The following is a 27,123-nucleotide window of genomic DNA, read 5'->3' as shown; positions in this document are numbered from 1 at the left end:
GCCCCCCCCCCCCCCTCATCCTGCACCCCTCTAACCCTGCTCGCATATCTGGCAACCTGGGAAGCACACGTGCTTACACGTGAAAGACACCGGCCAAAATGTGGCTCTAAAACCCCTTCCAGCTGAAAAGGTAAAAACAACGGCCAAAATGTCTCACGGGCAGCCCTTTCAGCAGGAAACACAAAACACTAGCTCTTAGGAGCAAAAAAAATCCGTTCTACGCCAAATTTCCCCCGCACACGATATCTGGAAACCGCGGTAATTTAGCTTCGAAGTAAAAATTCCAAGTTTTTCTGCTCAGCTCCTCGCACCCCGTGTCGGCAAAATGGTGTTCTTTCTATTTCCGTCGGTCTTCTCTTTCGACAGAGTAACTGTAAAGAGCTCCGCGGTAAATCGGTTCTATTCCCAGAGAATCGCTAAGTGAACATGAAGTTTTATTCAATGAAAGGACAGGCAACAAGGCCACGCAGCCACGGGGTCCACAACCGGTCCAGGATGAGAAGCTTGCTCCGTCACATCTTCTATCAGGTGTCCTCCTGCGACCGCCCGTTGCTCGAGCTCGTATTGGAGGTCTGCGACTGTAGGAAGGGCACTTCGCCCTCCTTGGCACTCGATCTCAGGTCGGGACAGCGCGTCTTCAGCTTTTCGGACGTCGCCGGTGCAAGGCAGGAAAGAGGCATGGACATAAGTAACAAAACAAAAATGGCCCATTTGCATGGTTTGTTATGATGTTGCTGCAAAGATTCGTAAACGTACAGCCGAGAACAAAAACCCTGCAGGACGTGATTTCAGGCATGAAAACTAATTTCTCCGTCATGGTAAAAGCCCTAAAAAACTTGGACACGAGGAAGATACACTTAGCAAGGACGTTCTTCAGCGCTTTTACCATGCCGAAGTTGTATTACGAACTAGCCCGATAATACGGGGAAGCTATTATGTCGTATAAATAATACCTGAGGCAGACACCCATGCGTAAGCAAGCACAAGACTACGCACAGTGGTGAGCTCGCTTAGGGTGAACGCGGGAGCGCATGGCCGCCGGAATACTCTCAGAGCAGCCTACCGTATACGATGCGCGAAGCGGCACCCATGCGCTGTGTGTATTGAGCGAGGCTATGATTTTAGCGCGCGCATTGCGTCATCAGAAAGTCTGAACATCGTCTGCTAACTTTATCTTGCTTGTAACCGTGGAGAAATCGACCGCTGTAGAAATAACTGGAAACTGAAATCCCCATGAAAAATGTTTCTGAGGAAGAGGTTATTCCTTCATTAGTTGGGTGCAGTGAAATCGGTTCGACACATCGCAACTCGCCACCTTGCTTCAAACAGACTCGATAAAAAGATTACGCTCATTTTAACAGCAATTTGTTGCCTGTAAGGGATTATTTCCGCGGAAAGCGGAAAAAACGCATAAGCACAATGTTTATCAGAAATAAATTGAGAGCTTAGAAAAAGCTCGGGCACTACAACCTCGATTCATTTTACGGTTGAAAAGCACATTTGTGATGTTTATTAGGCGTGTTCATACAAGGACCGATGATTCGAGGTTCAAAGCGAGCACTTTATTAGCAGACAACGCGCAACATAGCAGAACCCGAGCAGGTGCTCCGATGACGAGATGCGCGCGCTGAAGCAAATTCTGGCTGGACACGCACAGCGCATGCGTGATGCCTCGCACAGCCTACGGTAGGCTGCTCTGATAGTAGCGGCGGCCACGCGCTCCCGTGTTCACCCTACGCGAGCTCACCACTACGCGGCAACGCACACTCAACATTCCCGACTTCAGGCAGCATTGATAAAGTAGCGACGTGTGCACACTGTTGTCAATGCCCAGGGGCATGTTGGCCCGACGCCCGTCAATCAGGTCACGCATGCGCGTATATATATACGCTCCGTACAGGGACACGATTTTGTCGCATCATTCGTTATTGATGCTAACTTTTGCTAGTTATTCGCAGGGTAATGAAAACAACACTCGGTAAACTTGCGGGTTTCTGGTCATTTCGGCTGACCCTGCTAGATTGGCCCGTTTTCACGGTCAGAATTAGGGGCGAAACAGAGGGAGGAAAGGTCAGGAAAGACACCGTGCGAGCGCTGTCTTGTTTTTTTGCCTTCTGCCCCTGTCTCTAGTGTCGTTGTTTGTTTGCAGCCAGACAAAAACTGACTAGTGAGAAGCTCTAGTTTGGTGAAAACTTCCCTCTAGGGTTCGTAAGTAGTACAACAAGGTTAAAAATTAACCTTAGGGCACGCAGGGATCACCAGGAGAGCAGCACACAATGGTTTGAAGGGAAGACGAAAGATGAAAAGGTAACCGCTTGTCTGTTGCATGAGGGAACGTAACCGCTCGAGGAGCTGATAGCGAGATTTTTTTAAAACTGAAGGCAGAGAGAAGGCGAAAAAAGAGAGGCCCCTTATGGGGAGAGCGGGACACACGGCTTAGTCCTTAGATAGGAAACTCAACATCTTCTGGTGTCACCAAAAATTGAAAAAATAAACGCCTAATAATAGGCTTCGTTTCAGCTGGCTCTGGGGATTACAGAGATTGTTTTCGCAAAACGAATTTACGCCGTGAAATTAGCGATACAATTTTTTCTTAAGTTCAGCGACGCGATGGCCTTATTGGCGGTAGCGGGAAAGCACAAATGCCGAAAGTTGCGTGGCCTGAACGATCGTTAGCACACGCTCCCATATAGAACCTGAAGATATCAACCGTTGTTTTCGGTCCACTTTGTTGTTCCAAGATTAGCTACGCCAATATGAGAAAACCCACTGCTGCATCGTGAAGTTGGCTTCACCGCCAGTAAAAAAAAAAAACAATACATGTTATAAGTTTTAACCGAACTTCACTTACATCGCTGTCTTCACCCTTCGTGACGACCTTGAACTTTTTGGCTTTGTACACGTTCTTCCTTTTGTCGAGGTAAACGACGGCGAAGTCACACATCACGGTGGCCTGCGACGGAACCAAAAATACGTTGAGCACTTTGTCTGATCTTGCACACTATAAATGGCTGCACTTCAGCTGCATGTTTAGGCAGCTAAATTTAGCGGAAGAAGCAGGGCATTTTTAAAGTTAAGCGGCATATGTCTGGTGGTACTGGCGTATGCCAGGGGGGTACAAGGGGGCTCGCCTACCCCCCCATTGAATGCCGGAGTTCTTATTGATTTTTTTTTATTTTTAATTGTTTTTTTTTGTCGCGTTTCTTTCTTACTTTTTTCTCCCCTTTTGTCCTGGTTCCGGCCTAGTCCGAAACGAAATCTTGCGTACACCACTGGCTAGTGTACCAGAGTTTTGCGCAGGCAGCAAAAATTTACTCAGCGGTGTGTGTTCAGAGTATAAAAAAATTCATAGAAATATAATGAAATACGTTAGGGCCTTCATAGACTGATATATGGCGGTAATATTGCCCCTAAAAATGTCGCCTGAGCAATTAATTTTTTTCAAGGCGAAACCATTTTTCGACAGATTACTGTATGCTTGTTTTTGTAATCCATGACTGTGCAGCGCAAAAAAAAAAAAGAAACATGACAGAGGACACAGGGATGCGACGGGCACAAGCGCTAACGTCCGAATGAGTTTATTGAAAAAATTCGGAAATTTAAACACTGGGGCGGGACATTATCACAAAGAAACAAAGATAGAAACGAACAGAAGCAAGGCATGATAAAATTTGCACACAAAATTATTCGCACAACGCTGTGACGTCGAGAAAAGGCAGCATGAGGCATTGACTAAGGTGGTACCCACCCCACTTTTAGATAGCCAATCTCCTTATCGGACAAGGCCACGGACGGTACGGACACGCAGGAGATTGGCTATCTAAAAGGGGGGTGGGTACCACCTTAGTCAATGCCTCATTCTGCCATTTGTCGACGTCACAGCGTTGTGCGAATAATTTTGTGTGCAAATTTTATCATGCCTTGCTTCTGTTCTGTTCTTTTCTGTCCCGTCACCTCCCTGTGTCCTCTGTCGTTTTTTTTTTTTTTGCGCTACACGAAGTCATAGATTAGCGCTACCAAATAGCCCAAACCCAAACTCTGATAAGTTATTTTTGTGGGCTGGCTTTTCCGCATTGGGAGTTTCACAGTGAAGCGTGATCATCTACGGAGGGAGTGTGGTTATATTCCCACTTTATGCCTCTCCACCGTCACCACCTCTCTCCAGAGTCGCGTACACTCCTCGCCACACGCGCCGTTTCTCTCCCACATCACATTGAGGAATTCCGCGAGCTTTTCGGCGGTCACTTGGGCGGCGCACTAGAGCCTGCGCTGTGATTGGTGTAACCGCGCTATAATAAAACGTCATTGCCTGCACCCACCAATCGTGTGTATCCTTAGTCTGTGACGTAGAAATGGGGCCACTGTCCTTATAATTTAATATATCAAACATCCAATATAGGTAATTAAACCCCAACATAGCCAATCCAACCACAGTGCCAGCTTCACTAGACTTCCCTCTTTTTTTTTTTAGTTCGTGTGGGGGAGGAGGGAAGTGCATATGCTGTCAGGCGACGATGTCCACTGACTCCACTCCTGCCACTGCATTAGATATAAATATTTCTCGTCTCATTTTTAACATAAAGGAACCAGGTCAATATTTTCAAGTTTGCTCCCACTGGGCTATAACGTAAGATATCATTACCGGAGTTTCGTAGATCAGAATGGCTGTAGTTGCTTGAAGCGCAGTTCAGAAAATAGCCCCTGACGTTTTTACGTTTATTTCCATTGATAGGATCAACGTTTCAGCACCGAAAACTCGAAAATTAAGAATGATACCAAGATGGGAAATAAATGATCAATTAGAGTATGCTAATGCAGACAATGGAGGGCCGCATACAGGGGGCCGATACATGGTTTCTCGCCTCCTCTATTCTTGCGTGGAAGCATTAGGAAAGTTAGTTAACGCCAGCCTGGAGAAGCGCTTCGAATTTGCCCGTTAAAGCGGATACGTTGTGTAGTCCCCACTGTCTTTAATGTAGCTATAAAATGCTTTCACTGCCAGAAGGGAAAAGAAGCCGGCCAGCACAGTGTGGAATTAGTCTGTGTGACGTTAGATAAGCATACAAAGAATGCCTGGCTTTGAATGACGTCGAAAAAATGAAGAGCCTTTAAACTAATTGCTATGTCTTCTGATATGCATGAAACGGCAGTACTCGGTTTTGATGTTTCACGGTCACCTGATTCGGGGGCAGGATGCGCTAACTGAAAACGTGCTTTAGGCGTTTCAGTTTCTGAACAAACTTGAAAAGAGCCCCTCTACAGGTAGCGTCAAGCGTGAACAATAAACCGTCTACTAGGGTCAAATGAAGGAACTAGTTAACTGGAACCAGAGAAACGCATTATTAAAGCGAAGCTTTCTATGTTTCATTGATGGCGTATGTCGCGTTGAAAACACACTGCAGGAAAGCCAACTTTCTCTGACGATGATGAGGATCGTTGGCGCGCAGTGAAAGAAAACAAAAACGCTCCCCGTGGTCGGAATCGAATCTGGGTGCCTTGTGTTATGAAGCCGACGTCTATCCGATTGCGCCATCCTGACCCTACCGAAACAGTCTGGATTTGAAAAGGGGTGCATGGACATGCAAAATTAGACAGGGAAGTTTTTCAGCCCTCCGTCTAACGACGGCGATGATTGAACGCGAAGCTCTGTTCGTCCCAAACCAAATGGCGGAGGGTCAAATTCAAAGCCGCTGCTATCAAAAGTCGCAACTGCGTGCGAGTCAAGGGCGAAGCTCCACGAATCAAAATCCAAACTGTCTGGCACTCGAAGCCCAAACTCAGGCGACAACCAAGGAATCTCTCACGAGAAAGCTTTGGGTTCAACCGTCGTCGTCGGGAGACGCAGGAGTGCGTGATTTTCTTTTTAGTAGCGTCACAAGCAATGTAACGCATGGGATCACCGATGCGACTACGGTCTTAATGTAACGAACTACACATTTCCATGCAAAATTTTCTGAGTAAGAGGGAATTTTAACGTATGGACAGCTGTCGCATCACTTGAAAAATAGAGACATAACAAAGGCTGAAATACAGGTTTAGCGCTGGTGATATGCGAGCACTCACCACAACAAGCAGGCCTAATCCGGAGCCAAGGGTAACAGCGATCGGGATTAAGCTCGTTTTCCCCGCTCTTCCCTGCACCAGCACCACGAAGTTGATGCCGTAGGCCTTGATCAGAGTCCGCGACGTCTCGTTGTGCTGCTTGGAATACCTGCGTTGACGAAACAAGAAAAGCGGAGCAGAAGAAAGAGGAGGTGTTTAAACCCCTTCCCACGCTGAAAATATCGAATACTTTCAGCAATAAAATCCCGAGTACGCATTGTGCGTTCAAGAAAGCTTGCAGCCTCGTATATGTAGTCAATGCATGCAGGGAACATATTTCCGAGCGATCGCGAATTTCAAGGACTATTTTCTTCCCTTTAATAAAATGTTAGGCCTCTCGATACAACGAATTGCATAGAGAGATACATCTCAATGACTTCGGTAGATCCTTTCACAAACAAAGAACCCGCGCTGGGCCTTGTGATGTCCTTCCTTTTTTGTACGCCATGTTAGCTTTACTTTGTCCACGGTAGTTCAAAAGCAAATAGCTACTTAAACTCTTAACATTCACATCTTGGTGATCGAAATGTGTCATAGTTATATTTTGAGAACTCTCAGTGGTTTCTCAGCTTTTGCAGCGCTTATTGGAATCATTGCTGCATACTCAAAATGCCGATAGACGCACCACCAGACACCAGCAAATTGATGAGCACAAGGTTTTTGTCTGTGGACTTATGCCCTACTTGCATCTGAAGAGAACTAACCATCTCCAACGACCATATGTATCACGGTGGTGCGTCAGTTATATGAGTAATCAAACCCGTACAGTCAGGCAGTAACACTGCGAATAAATAAAAGATTAAGTAAACAAAGCAATCAATACCAAAACAAGGAAACATTTTGTCTGGCCAGAATGCACAGTCCCACGCAACTCATACTAGTCCTCAGTTTCACTAATGGTCTTCGCTTATATTTGATTAATATATTTGAACGAGAGTGACCTGAAGTTGACGCCTTCGGCGATCGTGGCTTCCGGGTCGTCCAGCCTCAGGAACGAGTACTGGGGCAGGCAGTGCTTCAGGTCGTAGTCGAGGTCGCACTCCCACGTTATCGTGATCTGGATCACTCCGCCCTGCAAGCGTGCACCAAGGAACAGTGCATGACACTTTGCTTTTCATTCCTCGCACCCGTAATAGCGAAGATACCATGCATCTCTACTCGAAGAACGGGGATCGTTGGAGCGAATGTCTAATAAGGAGGAAGCAATTTGGCAGGTTTCTTAGACTTGCGAAATAGTGCACGCTCTATTCGCTAAACATTTTATTTTTTCACTCGTTACTCATTATATTTCCGGCTCTTTGCACAGGTCACTCCCCTTCCTTCCTATTAAAAAAGAGCGCTAATTGAAGCCGCACCCCGCTTCGTCGTAGCTGGATGAAAAGAAATAGCTATTTTCTTTTGGTTGCAACCTAGCATTTTTACTTTTACTGAACATGAGTTAATTTGACTCCTCGATGTGCGTTAGCGCGTATACAGGCTCGGTCTTTTTTGGTTTTCCCGCTATTGGGCCTATTCCGTCATGCAGTTTCTCCAAAATTGCAGGCAGCTGTTTTACAAGCCACTGGCTCGCGTTGATCTGACAGACAGACAGACAGACAGACAGACAGACAGACAGACAGACAGACAGACAGACAGACAGACAGACAGACATACAGACAGACAGACAGACAGACGGACGGACGGACGGACGGACGCAGGAAGGCGCCATTCTTTTCCCAGATAGGTACAAGCCCGGCACTTCCTGCAGGCACTCAGCGCTATTTACTGCTAATAGAACCCCTCTGTTGGGGCCCAGTAGTCCAGGTGTCCAACAGCGGATATAGGATCGAACAGCCTGGGTTCGGACCACAGCAACGCTGCTTCTTTCTTATGACCCGTTATTATCTTTCACTATAAAATGTTTTCTAAGCTCAATTATACCCATCCAGTTCGTACTTAAGGACGATTTGGTATACTCAATGTAACCTTAGGGATTGGGTGAGGTCTATCAACACGTTTAAATAACGTGCTGCATAGCACCGGAAGTGCCGGCGGGTTCGTACCTATCTGGGAAAGGAATAATATCGCCAGAGACACAGGAGGAGAGAGGGGAAACTTGATGCTACATACCTTTCGTGCTATCTGGTCGAAGTCAGACCCGGCATCTTCGACCATGTCACCAATGCGAAATATAGGGCAAAGGGGCGACTTTTCGGCGTTGTAGTGGCATGATTTGAGATAAGGAGTGTTCATCCAGTGAATAATGTTACGCCTGCGTCAGAAGAAATAGGACGGGTGGGGGACGGAAGAGGACTCAGCTGGCAACGTGGTGTGCAGCTGCCAGATATGCAAATATTAGTTACTACGAGGCTTCATCGCGGGAATGCTCGTACTATCAACGTCAACTGCATTCGGTATTGTCTCAGGAAGTTGCACACAACCAACCATGTTTTCGCGAACGAAGAAAGGGTGGCATAGAAAAAAAAAGAACAAATGCGTCAGTGCGCGTATGCATCGAAAATTGGTTCACCCTTACCTATAGTGCAAGACATTTATTACGCCGGGTACACATAAGCACATACTAAAAGTGCTCGGAACACAGTCGGAACGCATGCATCTTCAGTAGAGTAGTTAATAATATGCCACATTTTTTAGATAAAAACCATTTAAATTTCCACCTTATACCTATTATTATACCTTATACCTGTTATTATACCTCGCTTATACGAATAATTAATACTTTAAGCTTTACTCGGATATAGTCTTGGACGATGGGTGCTTAAAAATAAGAAGAGGACACGAGAAGAGGCATATGGTTACCTAATTATTTGATAGCATTACCTTCTTACCTGCGCACATTGAATAGCGGGAACTCAACGTAGTTCTTGATGAGTACCGTAAAATCACGAACGCCACTCAGAAGGGCGGAGCCATTCTTTCTGAAATATAAAACACGAACGTATAAAAACAAAGGTTTTTTAGTTGCCAAAAAAATTATTTAAAGAAGAGCTGCATTCTAGTGTCATACTCATAACCGAAGACAGCGCGCAGTGATAACAACAGCTATTAATCTCATAAAATAAGTACTTAGTGGATAAAAAAGTTTTCAGAGACTCCTCCTAGGGGTCATAAGGATGCGAAACGGAAATTTGAAGAACCGCGAAGAGACAAATGCTTTATAAAATCGCCACTTTGGTAAGAATGTGACTTGTATGATCGTATTGATACGAACGTCATGTTATGTCGATACGAACGATCTTGGACCAAAGGAGTGAAGCGGCATGCAGAAGTAGAGGGCTGTCATACGGTGGAACGATTGTAGCTAACAAAACCACCGAACGATACTGCGACGGTGCATTGAAGCACACCACCGAACGCTGCGGCGTCACCATCGGTTAGGGCCCCGCATTACCTAGAGCGGAAAGTGTCGCTGCGATCGCACGCCGACATGGGAATTGTGGGTAGTGTGCGAATCGGATTGGCAGCAAGTGGCTAGTACAAAGGGCTATGGATTAGGCTTCTCGGCTCGGAAGTGCTTGTTAGTTCTGTTTTCGGTATGCTTCTCCGTTTTCGGGATGCCACTTTCTGGCATGCAATGGCTATCACAGATATGTCTAAATAACAGCGTGATTAGCACTTAACGCATGCATGCGCTCGCGTTAGCGGCGAGTTTCTTAAGATGAAGGGGTGACCACATGCAGTGACGGCGACAAGCGGCGCCGAAAACGTAACTCAAAAGGTACAACAGCAGAGTGCCCTGGGTGACAGCGACAAGCGAAAAAAAAAAAAATTAATACACTGCCGCCAATGTACTCTGTCGTCGTCGCTCGTCGCTACAGTTCACTGTATCACCGCTGCCGCTCGCTTGTGGGCTGCTTCTGGCCAGCAAAAAGCGAGCGAGGGTCCCAGCGGCCTGTTATATACCGCATCATACCGCTTGCCGCCGCCCCCCACACGACAGCCACAAAATAAGCTACGCTAGCCCACACTATCCGTTTTCTGCACACATTCAGTTACGATTTTCGCATCGCTCGTCGCCGCCGCTGCGTTTACTTACTCCTTGAAGCATGCACTGCCTTGGCAGGCGCAATGGGGCAACATACATAGCAACTCGACAAGCCAGTATTTATTTGCATTTGAAGCATTCATGCAATTTCATAATACTTTGCGCGCGTACTTGAAGACTTACTTGCGGTAACAGGCCTCACTTCTACGTTAATTTATACCTGCTTAGACAAAACAAATAAATACAACGGGATTATATCTTTCTCGCATCTGTAATGCTGCATCGCCTGCCAAGGCGCGTAGCATACGATAATGAGACTAATGAGAGGGAGCAAGAACACAGCTTTATACAATATAAATAATTTTTTTCAGCTAAATATTACAAATAATCAAAGAAAAGCTCACCCAGTTTGAAGAATGTAATAACTTAAAAATATATCCGAGACGGCCCGCTGTATCTGGCAGCGGGAGCCAAAGGCAGGACTTCTACTTTTTTCTTTTCTTTGTAACCCTCTAATTTGTTTTGCAGCATAAGACCTCGAACACAGTGCCTTATACAAAACAAAATTTGTTGACAGCGGCACTTTCGGCAGCAATTTTTTAAACAAAAACTCAATTTGCGTAGCCACGAAGTCATTGCCGGCCATGCCATGCCGAACTTCCGGCCGAACTACACACTATGGCGGCACTCATGGAGGCGTAGAGCGCTTCCGCCGAATCACGTTGACGCTAGCGCCAGATTCCACTCTAGGTAAGCTAGTGAGAAACTCTATGGGGCCCCGTAGCCTGGGCTACGTCAGCAGCGCCACTCATGGGGGCAGCGGCAGCGCACGACAGTTGCTTTTACTCCTTGCTCTTTTTTTTTTTTTTTGGCTGTGATTAAACGTTGGCGAGGTATAGGTAACCGGACTGGTGTGGTTTAAACCACCTGAACGTATACACCGGCGCTCGTTTAGCCGACAGCGCAGGACAGGCGCTTTTCGTTATCTTTTTAACAGCAAAGCTGTTTAGGAGGAGGAGGTAAACTTTATTTAGCCAAGCTCAGTTACGGGGACGTAGTGGCCGCTGGCTTTAGCCTGGCGGCGACAACCGCAGTTCGATTCGTCAGGGAGGCTTGAATCTCCGGATCAGAGCCAAGGTAAATATAAATGGTAGCGAAGCTTCGGGCGAAAAGCGGTTCAGAACCTATTGCCAGCGACATCAGCATGGGGGCTTATGGGAGGGGCGATTGAAGCGCGACTAGGTGAGGAGGGAACAAACACTAGTAACAAAAAACCAAGTTTGATTTAACAATAAAACAACATTTACATTTTACGAACGATGTTTATTTCTGAATCACAATTATTTAGGCACAGTGTGTAAATAATTTATGAAAATGCTGTTCATTCTCAAAAACCTTTTTTTGTAGCGCCCTCTAAAGAATGGCACATGTCATTGCTCTGTGATGCCGCCCTTGTAGTGTTCGGAAAGGCGCTCCTAAAGTTCGTCTGCTAGGAAACGCCCCTGAGTGTTATGGTGGTGCGCATTTCCATTCATTTTTCCTTGTTAATTTGTTGTGCACTAAATTTTTGCTGTACGTGGAGTTGCGAGGTGCGTTGTATCGTCGGTGAACACGTTTAGTACCGTGCCCGGCGGGCACGGTGAACTACGGGACGATGCTGCCAACGGTTGGAGCGGAGCGCTTTCCTCGGTACCTACGGAAACGATGTGCTGTACAAGGTTGCAACAGAAACTCCCGTACGCCTGGCGTTTTACTGCACCATTTTCCTCTCATTTCCACAGGTAACGCGAAACTGTAGTACTGTTAATACGTGCACGGGGATTGTGTAAGGGGACGTGGTGGTGCTTCGAAAAAAATGGGTCTAAAGCTTTGTTATGTCACAGTTATCTCTTGATTTCACCTCAGGCTGGCTCGGAGCAAGTGGTGTTAATTACTCTAGGACTTCTCAGCGTAGTACCACTCGAATTTAAACGAGTTGCTTTAATTGTCGATCTCAGTGTCTTCTCTATTGCATTACAACGCTTGTAGTGCTCGTTGCTTCCCGCACTTGTATGCGCAAGCATTATTTCCATCGCAGTACTGTGTTGTGCTGCTCCGTGCTGCGCTGCTGCCAGATCTTTCCTGCTATGTGCTTTTACATACTGCCGTCGCTTTTGTTTGCATTGATCCATTTTTCCTCTTCTTACTTATCTGTTGCGACACTTGCCTAATAATGCAACCAGGAAATTGCAGGCGTGAATGCTGAGTGAACTTCTGTAGAAACCATTGGCGGATCCAGAGGGGGGGTCCGGATGTCCTGACCCCCCCCCCCCCTCAATTTGGGAATTTGTACCCCCTAGAAGATGACCCCTCAGGTCGTAGAAAAAGTCTAGTTGAATATTTTTTTTTCTATTTCTTGTATTTGTTGTTTGAAATAATTCAATGAATAAAAAAAGACTACTATCCTCATCCTCCTTTTTATCATCATCATCATCATCACTGGTAGAAGATGACTCCCCCCTCAGAAAAAACCTGGATCCGCCCCTGGTAGAAACCCAAGCTTGATAAGACGCCGGGACAGCTGCGGTGTGCTCGCTGTACTTTCGTGAATCGGCATTCCTGCCACCCGGTTTTCTGCGTCAAGATGCAGTGTCTAGTTCTTTTCTCTTGTTTCGAAGTAGTTCTTGTGTTGACGCTTTCATTGCTCGTAATGCTGTGTGTTACGGGTAAATTCAATTTTTCGGCGCGTAAGGAAAATCATAATGCATGTAGCGCCCACGAGCATTTTGTATTTATTGTATACGTGCACTGTGGTAAATTTGTTTTATGTTATCCTGGAATAAAATTCAAATGTCTTGATTATAGCATGACTATGCGTTATTTATTCTCTTAGAACAGAAGTACACAAACTGATCAAGCATTATATAACCTTGAACTATACTTAAGGCACGCATGCAACCTGCGTATGTGCGACGCAATTAAACCCAGCAGTGGCGTTGGTAGAAATTGGTATCGGGGTAAGGAATGGGCACGTTTTTTATATGAAAGGGGGGCCGGGGAGAGTGGTCAAGTGTCATTTTGTGCTCTGTATCCCAAGGCAGAAAAAAAATTCCGGTCGGGGGGGGGGGGGGGGGGGGGGCACGTTTGCCACTCACTGCAATCAAAATAAACAACTGATTGCTTTTATACAGCAGTGGAAGGTATGAATACAGAGTAAAGGTTCAGAGAAGATGCAAGAAGTTTTTATAAACACCGAGGCGAATCATCCGACAGTAGGCTAAAGTACGTTTCTCTAGTCACGAGTATAAGCTGGCGTTGACTTGAAGCACACAGGCCAAGGGCTCACCAACTTGCGTCAGATGGCAATGACATGAGCCCTCAGCGATCAGGGGCCTGCTAAGGCTATCTTGAAGTCAAAATGTCCCGCTAATGCCACCAAAATGACGTCACTTTCTGACCGGATCATACGTCACATCCTGTTTATTTTTTGTTCCGCCGGAAGTGTTCCCTCCTCACACAGATGGCGCTAAGCCCCATGAGCAGCTTAAGAGCCGCCATTTTCTGAACGTATGGGCTTCTATGGAAGCTTCGCTACCAGTTATATTTACCTTGTCAGAGCTGCCCAGCGCCCTCTGCCAGTGCTCGTCGCAGGTGATGGAGGGAAAAAGGTCACAGGAAAAGCCCACATGGTGTGGGATAAGGTGGCGGGAATGCCGCATGATGGGCAGTTCGGGGAGGGAAATTGAGCAAATCGTTTGAGTATTGTGTTCGGAATTTTAAAAATACCAAAAAAATGCCGAGCGCTCGTGTACGCGTGCCTCGAGCACACGTTCGTCAAGCTAAGCATACCCACTTAGGGAGATTGGCAAATACTGGCAAAAAAAATTAGCAGTGGCTTAGCTCGGCTATGCCAGGATGTACGTAGCGTGAGATAAGGTTCAGCTGGTTATTCTTAGCTTTACTGGTTGTCCTGATTATCATGCTTACTGCTGCTTCAATGGCACACACACGGTATACGCATTATGTGACACATGTATATTTATCAGGCGGCTCCGGCTCAGCGTCACCAATCGCCTTAGAGCGTAAGCTGGTTCCACATGCGCACGCCGGTGTCGCTGCGACGCACGAGCCATCGGCTCCACACCCGGTCACCCCTCGCATGATCATCAAGTGGACCGGGCCGCCACGTGCCGCGCTTGCGTAGCACAGCTCTCCAGGAGCCACGCGAAACTGCTCAACCTCGGCCAGTATAGCTGACGCTACAAAAAAAAAAAAAACTCCAGCGATCGCCGTATGGTGGCAACAGTTGCTCGGAACGAGAAAGACACGTTATAGCGTATACCCCTCCTTCGTTCGTGTCCTCATGTTGTCGTGCGCATCCGCTCTGTAGCGTAGAAGAGCCGCGACGTGAATGGCGAAGGTGCTGTAAGTTGATTGATTGATTGTAGTTTTTAACGCACCGACGCAACACAGGCGATGAGGGGCGCCGTAGTGGAGGTCTCCGGATTAATTTTAACCACCTGGGGATCTTTTACGTGCGCCGAAATTCCGTACACACGGACGTTTTTGCTTTTTGTCTCCATCAGAAAAGCGGCCGCCGCGGCCGGGAATCGAACCCGCGTCCTCGTGCTCATCAGCAGAACGCCTCAGCCACTGAGTCACCGCGGCGGGTTGAAGCTGCGGTAGGTGACCATTGACTCCTCATGGCCCGGCCGCGGATTGTTCGCACGTTCGGGGAAGAGGCCGCACTTCGAGAGGCTCAGCGTGTCGCGCTTGCATAGTGGCGTACGAAAACGTAAACCAAAACGACCAGCTCACTCTGGCCTTGGTCAACATAAGGTCATTGAAATGTCATGCCGCCGACGTCAGCCACGACACCACAACGATAACAAAACCGAACTTGTTGTCCGTCAATGATCACCTACATCAGCTTCGCCGTTCAAGTCTTTCGGGTCAGTGCAAGCTTCCCTGAATTTTTTTATGTCGTTTTACAACTCCATTTAGATGCCGTGTTTAGACTTTTTCCCACTCATTTTTGTTAATACCAATTGAACACGCTTGGCCTCAAATATGCCCTGAGTTTTCTTTGCGCTAAACGATGTTGACGAGTAAGCCATGCCACCAATACTGTAACTTGGAAGGTCGTGCCAATGTATACTTCTTGTTCCCTATCTTTGTTATTCTTGCAGATATACTGTTTGGAATGATATAGGGTTCCCCAGGAGCTGGCAACGGCTTCAAAAAGAGAGGCGCCAAGAACCTGCTGGTGTTCCGCAATATATGTTTGCGAATAGTTGCATTGCTTTAGGAACAAAGTTTTCTGAAGAGAACTGACGATCAGTAATGTGAAGACAGGACTAAAGTGTAAACCAGGTTTATTACGTCAGAATGCTGCATATGTGCGCTACGAAGAACAAATAGAAAATGAGCATATGAGGGAGGGTCGTAGAGGAGGAGGGGGGCAAATGGAGAGACATGGGGAAATCTTATTTTAAAAGTCTGGTTAAAGGGACCATGAAGCTAAAATGCAAGCTTGGTTCATTCGAAAGATTGACTCGTTAGAATAACACGGGAACCACTTTTAACGCAAACTTAACTCAGATAAGCTGTATAATTAGTAGAAAAGAGAGTGGCCAGGCGACTAACCCCCAAGCTCATTTCCCGCAAGAAAATCTGTGATGTCATGTGCCCAGCTGTGCGATTGGCTGATGCCGGGTAAATTAAACAGGGGTTATAAGCTTGCATAATGAGCTAGTTTTGCTTAAATGTAATGCACACTCTTTTTATGGCAGTAAGAATGGTGGGGTAAACAATGGAAGTTACGAACAAACACGTAAACATAGAAATACCAGTCCGTACTGCGCGCACTATGGTTTTTATAGCTGCAATGCAGTCCGACATTTTGGGGTTCTCCCACACGACACTAGCCTATTGGCACAAGCGACATTGTCTTACGTGACCCTGTTGGTCGAGCATACCCAATGTTTCCCAAAACGGTTACTGTCAACCGTAACAAATATAAGCGAGGTGCAGATCCGGGTAAAAACAAAGCGAGTGCAGACAGCGGCCCTGAGCGGTATTGTGGCGCCGTCTGGAGGACGGACGGTAAACGAAGCAGCGAAAGACATTTCGTTGTCCGCTGCAGTCGTGGCTGAAGCCCTAGTCAACGTACTTAACATTCGTTTCAAATACCTGCCCTGGATACATCATGGCTGACGTCATGAAACACACGCTTTTGCGGAAGAATAAAATTTTGGCTTACACTGTGTAATTTCTCGCTGAATAAAGCATCGTTTGCTGCCGGACAAGCGCTGGGGGCGCTATAAAACACCTAATCTTTCGAATAAAACAAACTTGTATTTTGTCTGCACGGCCCCTGTAACGGCGTTGGGTGACCGGCAGCCGCAGCCTGCCTGTGACCATGACAGCTCGTTCCCCAGGACTCTTCCGTGTCTGCAGGTCCGAGCTGCCGAGCGCCCCCTCCCAGAACTCTACTGTATGAATTACGAGAAAGGGGCCTTCATGTGCCCATCTAAGATGGGTGACAGCGACGTTCGCAGGACATGCGGGACAATCAGGGGTGCGCCTTGGCTCTGTCCGGGTCATGAGCTGTCGATTTGCTTTGTTGACCGCCTGGTTATATCCCCCCACCTCCCCCAAACCCTGAATTTTCCGACGAGACTTTTGAGTGCCTGGGGGGAAATAGTTTTCTCCATAAAGTTTTTGATGGCAGTTTTTGCATCTGAAATTATGATTGCAGGAGTCGGCCGGTGAGCTAGTTCCAGCGCTATTGCCGCCTCTTCCGCCGTTGCCGATAATGAACATATGAAAAACTTCTTTAGGATCAAAAAATGTTTTTGGGACAAATAAATCGCATAAATTATTTGAAGGGGTCGTTTAGTGCTTATATAAATATTTCAGCAGGGATTAAGAATTAGTGCTTTTTCCCCACGTTGTATGGCGGCGACATACGGATGGATGACAGAAATTGGAACGCCTACGGCAGAATTCTGTCTCAGCTCAATGGGGCTTAATAACTAATCTTAGGTTGAGCAATATCCCTGATCATATATAGTTACTGGCACTGTATCATGCACTGTCTTCAAATGGGATTTTGCCATTTTACCCTCCTAAAGGATTCTTCTAGAAGAAGTATTAGGGGGGAACTGTTGTTTTGATTGATTGATTGTGGGGTTTAACGCGCCGACGCAGCGCAGGCGATGAGGCGCGCCGTAGTGGAGGGCTCCGGATTAATTTTGACCACCTGGGGATCTTTAACGTGCGCCGAAATCTCGTACACACGTGTACAACAGTTCGTACACACGAACTGTTGTTTTAATGTCAAGCTCCATACAGGTGGAGAACTAGCAAAATTGACGGCAAAAGCAAAGATTTAGAAATATAAGTGTGAGCAATACATCGTTTACCCGATTTTTTTCTTTTTTTAAATTTTGCAGGACGCTTCAAATGTTACTAACCAAGATTGCATAGAAAGGAAATCTCACGTACTCCGCTTCGCAAGCCTCGCTTTCCCTGCTTTAAAGATCTGTTATTCTGTGTTGGCTGTCACTAAACAAGGAAAAGCGTTCCCCCATCCTTTCTAACTTCGGCGTCCAACAAACTTTGCTCGAATTTCGTTACACAATTATAGTGCTCTGAGCAAACTTTTACGCATGTTCGTGCTAAGGCAACAACCCACAAGGTGTTCAGTGCAGAATAGCTGAAACGTTCAAACATATCTTAGTTCATTTTGAGAAGGATGGGAACCTTGCTTTGAAACGTAAGCGGCATCTTGATAAAACTGGGAGCGCATGAAACTAAATATAGATCCACGCATAAGGTGGCCCCTGCGTTGTCAGTGAATCAGTTAAGAAGACACGCATAGTTCTGACGAGCAAAGTGCAAGCATATATGAATGGTTCGAAGTTCATGTGCTGAGGAGGTATCATGGACGACTTACAGAGGGTTGACGTCCTCTTCCATAGGACACCATCCGGATATCTCGCAAACGTGCCGGTTGTCCTTCGAACCTACCGCTTTCACACACCGTCCGGTCATGACGCCTGCAAAAACAGACGCACCGCAGAGCCTCCTCAGGCAGCACGCGGGGTGACGATGATGGAGACATTCTTTATTTGAGTCTAAATTAGGTCGTCGGTCCCCCGATTGAACTACCACCATTGAGTGCTGGCCACGCGGCGCCAGCCACGAGCGAGAAATAAACGGGGGCATCAGTTTGGGTTCACGGCAAGGAAGCGTTCGGACGTATCCCGCCTCGTCTCTCCCGTGCTATCGCGACATTGATAACCCCGGTTGTCATTCCGGTGAAGCCGCTTTACTTGGTACCGCTTCTGTGCTCCTCCTCACCACCGCTAACCCCTCTTTCACAGCTGTTATTCCCCTCGCCACCATTACTACCTCTTTCGCAATTTGCGCAATCGGCTGTAGCGCCGTTATCAGCAGTTACTCTTTGAAGTCGCTTTTTGTGAATAATTTTCTCGAAGGCTTCCCCCGAGCACGATGAGACCGGTCTTATGTTTCCAGCGTTGATTTCTTTCCCTGACTTTGGAATGAAGTGGGCCTCTTCTATCTTCCCGGCCTGGTTTTTTAAATGCAGAGCATTTCTTAGCCTCGCCTCTTCCTGCGTCGGACGGCGTCCACAGCTCCGCGTCCGCAGCAGGTGCGCCTCTCCTCCTTCCCTCCTCTCTCTCAACAGCAGCTGGCGCGCGCATGCGTCGTAGTCAGCCCGTTCGCTCCGTCGCGGTCTGGGCGTAACAGGTGGGTGATAGCAGCGCGGTGGGGCGTGAAAGGGCGCGCGCTGCTTGCGCATGCGCTCTCTCCCCCCCGTACTGCTCTCCCTCTACTACGCGCGCTGCAAATATAAAGCGGCTAGCGGTCGCTCGTGCTTCAATCACTGCGTTGCTCCTTCCTTCTTTGGTTGATGCTCGCTCCCACGTTTACTCGTGTCTGCTACTCCAGCATCACGGAAGGATCGATGGAAGCAACACTGCCTTCAACCAGTACTGAGGCCCCAATGCTCTGCATTTACTCGTGTTCCCCTCGCGGGAAGGCGCGGGAATTTTTTTTTTTTTGGAACCAGCATTCAGTGAACAATTCCGCTAACCCAACGAGTGAGGTTTCATCCAGGTTTACTAGCATCTTGACCGAAACTCTGTCTCCGCCAGGGCTTGCATCTCTTCGCATTTCCATCAAAGCTGGTTTCACCCCCGCAATCGCCATTTTTCTGTTCATGACCGGATTCTGTGCTCTTCCCCAATCTGGCGGTGTCTTGGTTTTCTCTCCGATTTGAATGGGTCTGTTTGTTAGTTCCTCCGTTGGTATCTTTTCGCTGCCCTTGTAGCCATGCGAAGCCCTAGTCAAGTTCGCCCTCTGCTCCCCCCCCCCCTTTTTTTTTTCGGGTCGATCAGGCATGTAAAGTGGCTCCATGTTTTTGTCATACGTATATCTTCTTTCCAATGAGTAGCATAGTTGATGCCACTTGGCCTTTGCTAGTTCCCATATTTTTCGGCTGCTTCGGTGATTTCTGCTATTCGTTTTTTGGGCTTCTTGTTAAGCGGCCGCCTCTTTTACCTTTTCGTTAGGCTCCTTCTGTAGCAAATGTTGGTCAATTTCTGGGGTTTCGTCACGTGTATTTATTCTCTCCGTATGTTTCCCGATGTCACCCAGGAGTTGTTTAGCCCTTGTTTCATAGTCAGTGATTCATTCTGTCTCTATCGACGGCCTATTTTTTCTCATTTTGTTCCAGTCCGTTAGCTGAAATTCCTTTCGCGGTCGCTTGCATTTGTTGCGTTCTGTTTGATTGAATATTAGAATATAATGATCGCTGCCTAGATTTTCGCACCTGTGTTTCCCCGTTCTGCCCTCTTAGCACAGGTACATGCCCAGACCTCTCACTGTCGCAGTAAGCGTGAAATGGGTCTGCTTTGGGGCTTGCTGGGCCAATGGAAATGTATATTGACCACCGCTGATTGGTCAACGCCGGCAAGCGTGTGGGAACGTTGACGTCGACATTAAAAATTACAGTTGGGCGGGCTAGTTAGAGTTCCGTATTCGCAGTTTTAGAGCACGAAAAAAAAAAGAGGTCTGCGCCTGTCCTTGTTCAGTACAGCTTGATGTCGGGCTAGTTGGTGTGACATGCTCTTGAAGGTAAGTTGCGCTTGTTATCATAACAGAGTCGGACACAGCAAAAAAAAACGTACACTTCCACAAGAATGCGGTTTTAGTGCGCCGTCTTTTTGTGAAACTGTGAGTTGCTTTCGTGTGTCCGTCTCTGTTATCATGACAAGCGCAACTTACTTTCAAGAGTCTGTCCTTGTCTGTTTCGTGCGCTGAAACTACAAATAAAGTTGGATTTCGCCTTAGCAAGCTATCGAGTGCATAGAATGCGAAGGTGAATTTTGTCTCAATGAGCACCCTACCAATGCAAAGAAGCCGAGGAATGTGCGCGGAACCTTTGTTCATTCTGGACACATACCTCGAAATCTGCCTGACAATTTATTTGTTGTTGCCAATCCCCTGGGCGATTCCTCTCGTGAGTATGTGAGGGTGGTCCACGCGAGAAAAAAGGTTATTGCTTTGTGAGCTGGATGAGGGTTTAGTAGGCTGTAGGTTTGGGAGAGTTGGTAATCCATGCTGCACTTCAATTGCGCAAAAATAGGGACGAAGACTGAAGCGCGACGACACGACACAGAGCGCACTTTCAACAAACTCTGTAATTTCTTCTTAATAAAGTTTGTTGAAAGTGCGCTCTGTGTCGTGTCGTCTCGCTTCAGTCTTCGTCCCATTTTTGCGCGATTGAAGTACAGCATGGATGAGGCGGCGAACACAAGAAAACTTATCTGTAGCCACGGCCTGTATTTACGCAGTTGCTATAGTTTTAGGTGAAGCAAACTGCATGAAAATCGAATAATTACTTCTCTGCCCTGGACTCCGTGCGGCCATAAAAGTTCTCCGCATATTTCGTTCCTGTCACTAAAGGACTTGCGGCTAGGCGGTCGGGGTAACTGATTTTGTATACGTTCGGCCTCTATCATCGCTTCTGAAGAGTGCGTTTTATTTTTCAAACATCCTCGGAAAGTGTTCATGCATGTACCCTAGTACGCGAACACAAACTTATGCGCACAACCCATGGGTCGGGTACAGATAAACGGGTTAAATTCCTAAAACTACCAAAAACAGCCTTTCGATTTACCCAAGCGGGGAATACATAAGATCATATGTCCTCCACACCTGCGACGAAACCTGCTCGAAACCGTGAGTCCACCTCTTGGCATCTGTGCGACTGACAATAAAAAAAAAAGAAAAAAAAATGAGTTCACTGGGAACTTCTGAGTTTGTACTGCAACGCAGCGAACCAGAACCTTCCGCACCGGTCGCCGATATGTGTGGACTGATTTGATCAGGCCTGAATTATCAACTTTCATTTCGCAGCGAAGATGCAGATGCAAGGGTATCAGGTTATCGCTCGCCCAGATGTCATGCGACCCAAGAGCGCTTAGCGGAGAAGCCAACCCTACAGCAAAGCCACCCATGTCCGCCAGGGCAGATGATTAACTAAGGTTTAGTGACTCCAGCTGTACTGCTGTTTTTAGAAAACATTCTCCCTCTACCAATGAGTACGGTTTGATGATAATTTGCTGCTCGCGGCGTATTGTATAACAGCCACGCCAAGGACTAACCGTGACCGCGCTTGACGGGGACTCCTTTGGTGCAGCTGGAGGTGTCGTTCTCCGACTTACACCACGCACTCTTGACGCCAGCATCCTGCAACGAAATGCACCCTCGTTATTTCTGCCTACTCAGCGCCCGGGGAAAGAACGAGACAACCATGCAGCGCTGAACAAAGGCGGGAGAAGAAGAATAACGTCGTACCTCGGGACATTGGCTCATGGTCTGATTGGGCGTCACCAGCACGTTTGTGGTGATGAAGAACTTGTTTGTGTCCTGCGAGTCATTGAGTCATTTGCTAAGTGGAGAAACGCACATATCCCCCACGGGAAAAGAATGAGAGGGGAATGACAAAGCCAGGGGAGGGTGACCTCCCGCGACCCCCCTGTCCCCCCTTCCGCAAACAAAAAAATAGAGTTCGTCCAGCCCTGTGTGACACTCCCTATGAACAACTGGCAGTGTTCCGCGAACGCAATACTGTGAATGAAATCTTGTTCCCTTTGTGACCGTATCTGTCAACACATAACCGTCATAATCAACTCCAATATTTGTGGGAGGTTTAAAAAGCTCTTGTGAATCCACGAGTTCGCATGAGCACGCTCAGCATTCATGCCCCCACTCCGCTTTCAAAAAAAAAAAAAATATCCTGGTACCAGTCTTCGGGGTTCGAGGCTAAATGGTTGAGAGGCTGAGCCATTCAGCCTTCGTAGCAGTGAGATGAGACGGCGCCAAGGGCTGAAGTGTAGATTGAGAGCATCATGATAAACGGTGCCCCTGAGAGAAAAGTTTAGACTTGTGTATCGTCTATTCTTCCGGCTCTGCTCTACTCATTGTGAGCTCGCACAAAAAACAAAAGACTGTATAGAAAGCACGTTATTGCCGCTCTGTGGGATCGGAGCTGTGGCCTCGCACGTGTTGGTTCATCTGACAAAGCAGTGCGTACAATTTCTACCACCCTTCAGAAGGGACATCATTGTGTTGTTAGGTGGGTTGCAGTGCTCAGAGGTGGCAGTGGTTTATTGTAGCGTTTAAAGGTTAAAAGCAGGCATACGACACAAAAAAAAAGCAATGGAATTGATGCGAAAATATATCACCCCGAGTAGTCGGAGTGGCCCTAGTTACGACCCTAAGCACGGGAAACAATTGCCTTAAAATACATACCCAAGAAAGTGGAGGGGAGCACAGCCCCGCCGCTAGCGTAATGGTCATCGGTCCAGACGCGTGTTCTGGAGGGCGTGGGTTCGGATCCCACCCGGCGAGCATGTTTTTCTCCAATTTCTTTTTTTGTTTCAAAAAGCTACCTGTACCAAGGAGAATAAAATGACCTGCCACATTGCACATTGTCCCTATTGCTGTCTTTGGCTTTCTTGACTGCAAACCCTTAATATATATATATATATATATATATATATATATATATATATATATATATATATATATATATAAATATATATATATATATATATATATTGCTTATTAGTTCATCCTCTGTTTAAGAAGTGTGCCTTTCTGAGAAACACTAGCTTCATGAAGGAGTGAAGTTTGATCTTTGCTTCTTGCGGAAGCGTCAAGGCACGACGACATGGAAGAATCTTTGTCATGAAATTCAGAAGCTATGGTTTCTTTATTCTTTCTCTATGGCCCCTTTCGGAGGCTTCTGTAGGCAGGAGATGAGTGCTCACGTGCGGCGGAACCACGATGTCCTCGATGTCCCAGACGCGGCGGTACCGCTGCGGATCCTCCAGCGCCGGGTTAAAGACGTCGTCCGGGAGGAACTCCGTGGACAGCGCCCCTTTTACCTTCACGGTGCTCGCGCTGGTGCACGGGCTGAAGATCTGGTAGCCCTTCTCGTAAAACATGGCGTACCTGCAGTTGGGCATCTATTGGTCATTGCTCGCAGTGCGCGCTACTCAAACCATAGAGTTTCTTACAATATACACTAGAGAGGAATCTGGCGCTAGCGTCTGTGCGGCTCACACCAAGGCCGTCTGTGTCGTCATGGGCCGCCATTATACATTGCGCCCGCCTTAGTTTCATCTTTAGACATGGCTTGTAGTGGGGTACAGCTTCATTATACTCTCTACAGCCCCCCTCCCCATTCGCCGCGGTAGCTCAGTGGCTAAGGCGTAGTGCTGCTAAGCCCAAGGACGCAGGCTCAACTCCCGGCCGCGGCGGCCGCTTTTCTTTTGGAGGCTAAAGGCAAAAAGCACAAACGACCATGTTTTCAAGATTTCGGCGCACTTCAAAGATCCCCAGGTGGTCGTCAAAGCTAATCGGGAGCCCTCCACTATCGCGCGCCTCATAGCCTGTGTATTTTTGGCGCGTTAAACCACATAGCCAAAAAATCCCTCTTTACCCCCCCCCCCTTTTTTTCCCCAGGAACAGAAAAAATATTTCAAGTGCATAGCCAGTCATTTAACAATTAGCGCAATGGCTCCACATCTTTTGGCGAGTACTACTGGGGTATTTCTCTACCCGCATATAGCAGCAGAGACAGCGGCAGCAGAAAATCTACGGCAACAGCTCCTCTCTCTCTCTCTCTCTCTCTCTCTCTCTCTCTCTCTCTCTCTCTCTCTCTGATGCCACCCTCCGCGTTTTTTGCTGTGTTCCGTGTCACCGAATTGTGTGACATGGAACAATTCGAATGACTTCGCTCAGCCTAGCCAGGGCCACAGCAGTTCCAGAGGAAGTCGTTTGGCTGTAGCTGCTTCCGTCGACGGATACACGACCGAGATAGAGCACCCGATTCGCTTGAACCAGTGCGGCAGCCTTACCCTATTACGAAGCACATGATGGCGAGCTGTACAGTTCTGTTGAGCAAACCGATCTTCTTGCTGTCGATCTGGACGAGTTTGAGCGTCTCGTACTCGAAGAAGAACGCCGTTACTTCCCGGCCGAGCGCCGAGCCCACGGCTGAGAACACTCGGCAGAAAGCCATACCCTCCACAACACAACAGCGCCGACGGCAGGCCAGAAACGATATGAGGGTTGGCCGACGGCGGCTTCCTCTCTCTCTCTCTCTCTCTCTCTCTCTCTCTCTCTCTCTCTCTCTTTCTCTTTCTCTCTCTCTCTCTCTCTCTCTCTCTCTCTCTCTCTGATGCCTCCCTCCGCGTTTTTTGCTTTGTTCCGTGTCACCGAATTGTGTGCTCCTGAGTTTAGTCTTGCTCAGTGTACGGTGACGCAAAACACGCAACAACTCATTTCTTGTTTATGAACAGGCTTTGCCGCAGGACGCGAGGACGAAGAGACGGAACGAGAAGAAGCCTGCGGTAATGCTTCGTCGCTTGCTTTTTTAAGGTTGGCTTCTCCACGTTACAAAAAAAAAAACATTGTCAGGAAAACACTTTTAGGGGCAACACAAGTAGTTTTTTTAATAAAAATATTAAATTACTAGAACCTTCTTAAGCATATGCAGAAATTTGCCAACATATTTTGCCACGCTTTTTGCTAAGAGTACAGCGAAATGGAATATGGGTCCTGCGGGCAGCTTGAAGCCGCGATGCTTAGTCGTGACTTTTTGGGGACGCCGCCATTTTTGTCGACTGCGCCAAGTATATAACGACGCGCGAGTACCTCAGCAAAACGTGCTGTTGGGTGAGTTGATTCGAAATTATGAAACAAGGTTTAGCGCTGAAGGACCGTGAAGGACAAAAACGACGCGTGAGGAATGCTCACGCTATCATAAGTGCGGGGTAAGAGGTGTGGTGCGACGATATGGCAAATGATTGTGCGAAAAGGCTGCTGGAAATGACATCGAGACCACGTCATTTACCGTAATTGCGCGCGTTATTTTTTCTTCAGCAAAATATGTTCGCGTACGGCGTCCGCCCTGGACATGCAACGTACAACTATTATGCATACATCCATGCCAAGAATGTGTGGAGCCAGGCCGTAGTGGCTACCAAAGCTCTGTTGGTGTTCTTTCGGAGCACCCGCTTAGAGAAGTGTTGTTACAAACTTCACTGCCAAACTCTGTGAATGGCTCTAAAAATTGTTGCGCATCACTTGAAATTTTTTGGATACATAGATTTGATGTTTCTTTTTTCTCCTATTACTTAACGAAATGCCTCGGCTAACCTCACCCTTTCAATTACACACGTTCTGTGTCTGTCTGTCTGTCTGTCTGTCTGTCTGTCTGTCTGTCTGTCTGTCTGTCTCTAACACACACGCACGCACACGCACACAAACACAAACACACACACACACACACACACACACACACACACACACACACACACACACACACACACACACACACACACACACACACACACACACACACACCACACACACACACACATTCATGCCAGGTATCACGCTACTCTGAATTCTTTCGCTGTCTTTTGCTTGCCTGAAGAACAGAGCGACAGCGGTACTACCCACGTCTCGAAACATTCAATCAAACTCTTTGGCACGTTTCAAATCGTTACACTTTGCTACATACTGCAATTTTATGGAACGCTGCTATGATACGTTAACTACAAGGACAAAAACAACGTGACGACGTTCAATCAGAAACGCGAAACGCGAATGACGTTCTTGTTGACTTCGCTCAGCCTAGTCAGGGCCACAGCAGTTCCAGAGGAAGTCGTTTGGCTGCTGCTTCCGTCGACGGATAAACGACCGAGATAGAGCACCCGATTCGCTTGAACCAGTGCGGCAGCCTTACCCTATTACGAAGCACATGATGGCGAGCTGTACAGTTCTGTTGAGCAAACCTATCTTCTTGCTGTCGATCTGGACGACTTTGAGCGTCTCGTACTCGAAGAAGAACGCCGTTACTTCCCGGCCGAGCGCCGAGCCCACGGCGGAGAACACTCGGCAGAAAGTCATACCCGCCACAACACAGCGCCGACGGCAGGCCAGAAACGATATGAGGGTTGGCCGACGGCGGCTTCCTTATTTATCGCCGAAGCTAGTTTTTATCATTTCAGCCGCACGCAGTTCCACTGGCCTGTTTACTCCTTCACTCAACTCAAAACTCCTTCCTTCCTGAGCTACATTGTTTGTTATCTACTGCGAAGTACTTCTTCCGTCACATTATTATTCGATGTTTTTTGTTGTACATGGCATTCATGTCACTTAATGCATCCGTTAAACATCATGGAAAGGATGTGGGGCAGAATCGTAGTCTGTTTTCTGGGTTATTTTTTTCCTTATGTGGGTCTACGACCTTTCTTTGTCGACTTTTTTTTTCCTTTATTTTTAAAATTTTTCTCCTCAAGCCTGGCCGATACGCTACCTACAGCCACGATTTCTGGGCAAATCAAATTTCAATGCTTTCTATATATTTGTTAATACAGAAAAATAATGAAGCCGTGTAGCTTACATTTATAAAATTACACGTACTGGCATGTACTGAACATTTC

At 47.2% G+C, this 27,123-nt stretch overlaps 1 protein-coding gene across 2 annotated transcripts; it reads right to left on the bottom strand.

Annotated features, from left to right (window-relative positions):
- Positions 1-415: 415 nt before the first annotated feature.
- On the bottom strand, positions 416-26,631 carry LOC144145299 (P2X purinoceptor 4-like). 2 transcript variants are annotated; one of them, XM_077676855.1, is made up of 11 exons: positions 26,424-26,631; positions 23,437-23,620; positions 21,959-22,030; positions 21,766-21,850; positions 18,027-18,129; positions 8,931-9,020; positions 8,212-8,353; positions 7,044-7,174; positions 6,064-6,211; positions 2,852-2,953; positions 416-641 (listed from the first exon to the last, which is right to left on the bottom strand). In XM_077676855.1, the coding sequence occupies exons 1-11, from the start codon at positions 26,585-26,587 to the stop codon at positions 525-527; spliced, it is 1,338 nt and encodes a 445-aa protein (XP_077532981.1). In that variant the 5' UTR covers positions 26,588-26,631; the 3' UTR covers positions 416-524. The 2 variants fall into 2 exon arrangements, with proteins under 2 accessions (XP_077532981.1, XP_077532980.1); XM_077676854.1 differs by lacking the exon at positions 26,424-26,631 and adding an exon at positions 24,529-24,731.
- Positions 26,632-27,123: the final 492 nt, after the last annotated feature.

Source organism: Haemaphysalis longicornis, unplaced genomic scaffold, assembly GCF_048455015.1.
Source record: "Haemaphysalis longicornis isolate Haplotype H1 unplaced genomic scaffold, Haemaphysalis longicornis Haplotype H1 scaffold_7, whole genome shotgun sequence".
NCBI lineage: Eukaryota > Metazoa > Arthropoda > Arachnida > Ixodida > Ixodidae > Haemaphysalis > Haemaphysalis longicornis.
This window is presented reverse-complemented; position numbering and strand designations above follow the sequence as displayed.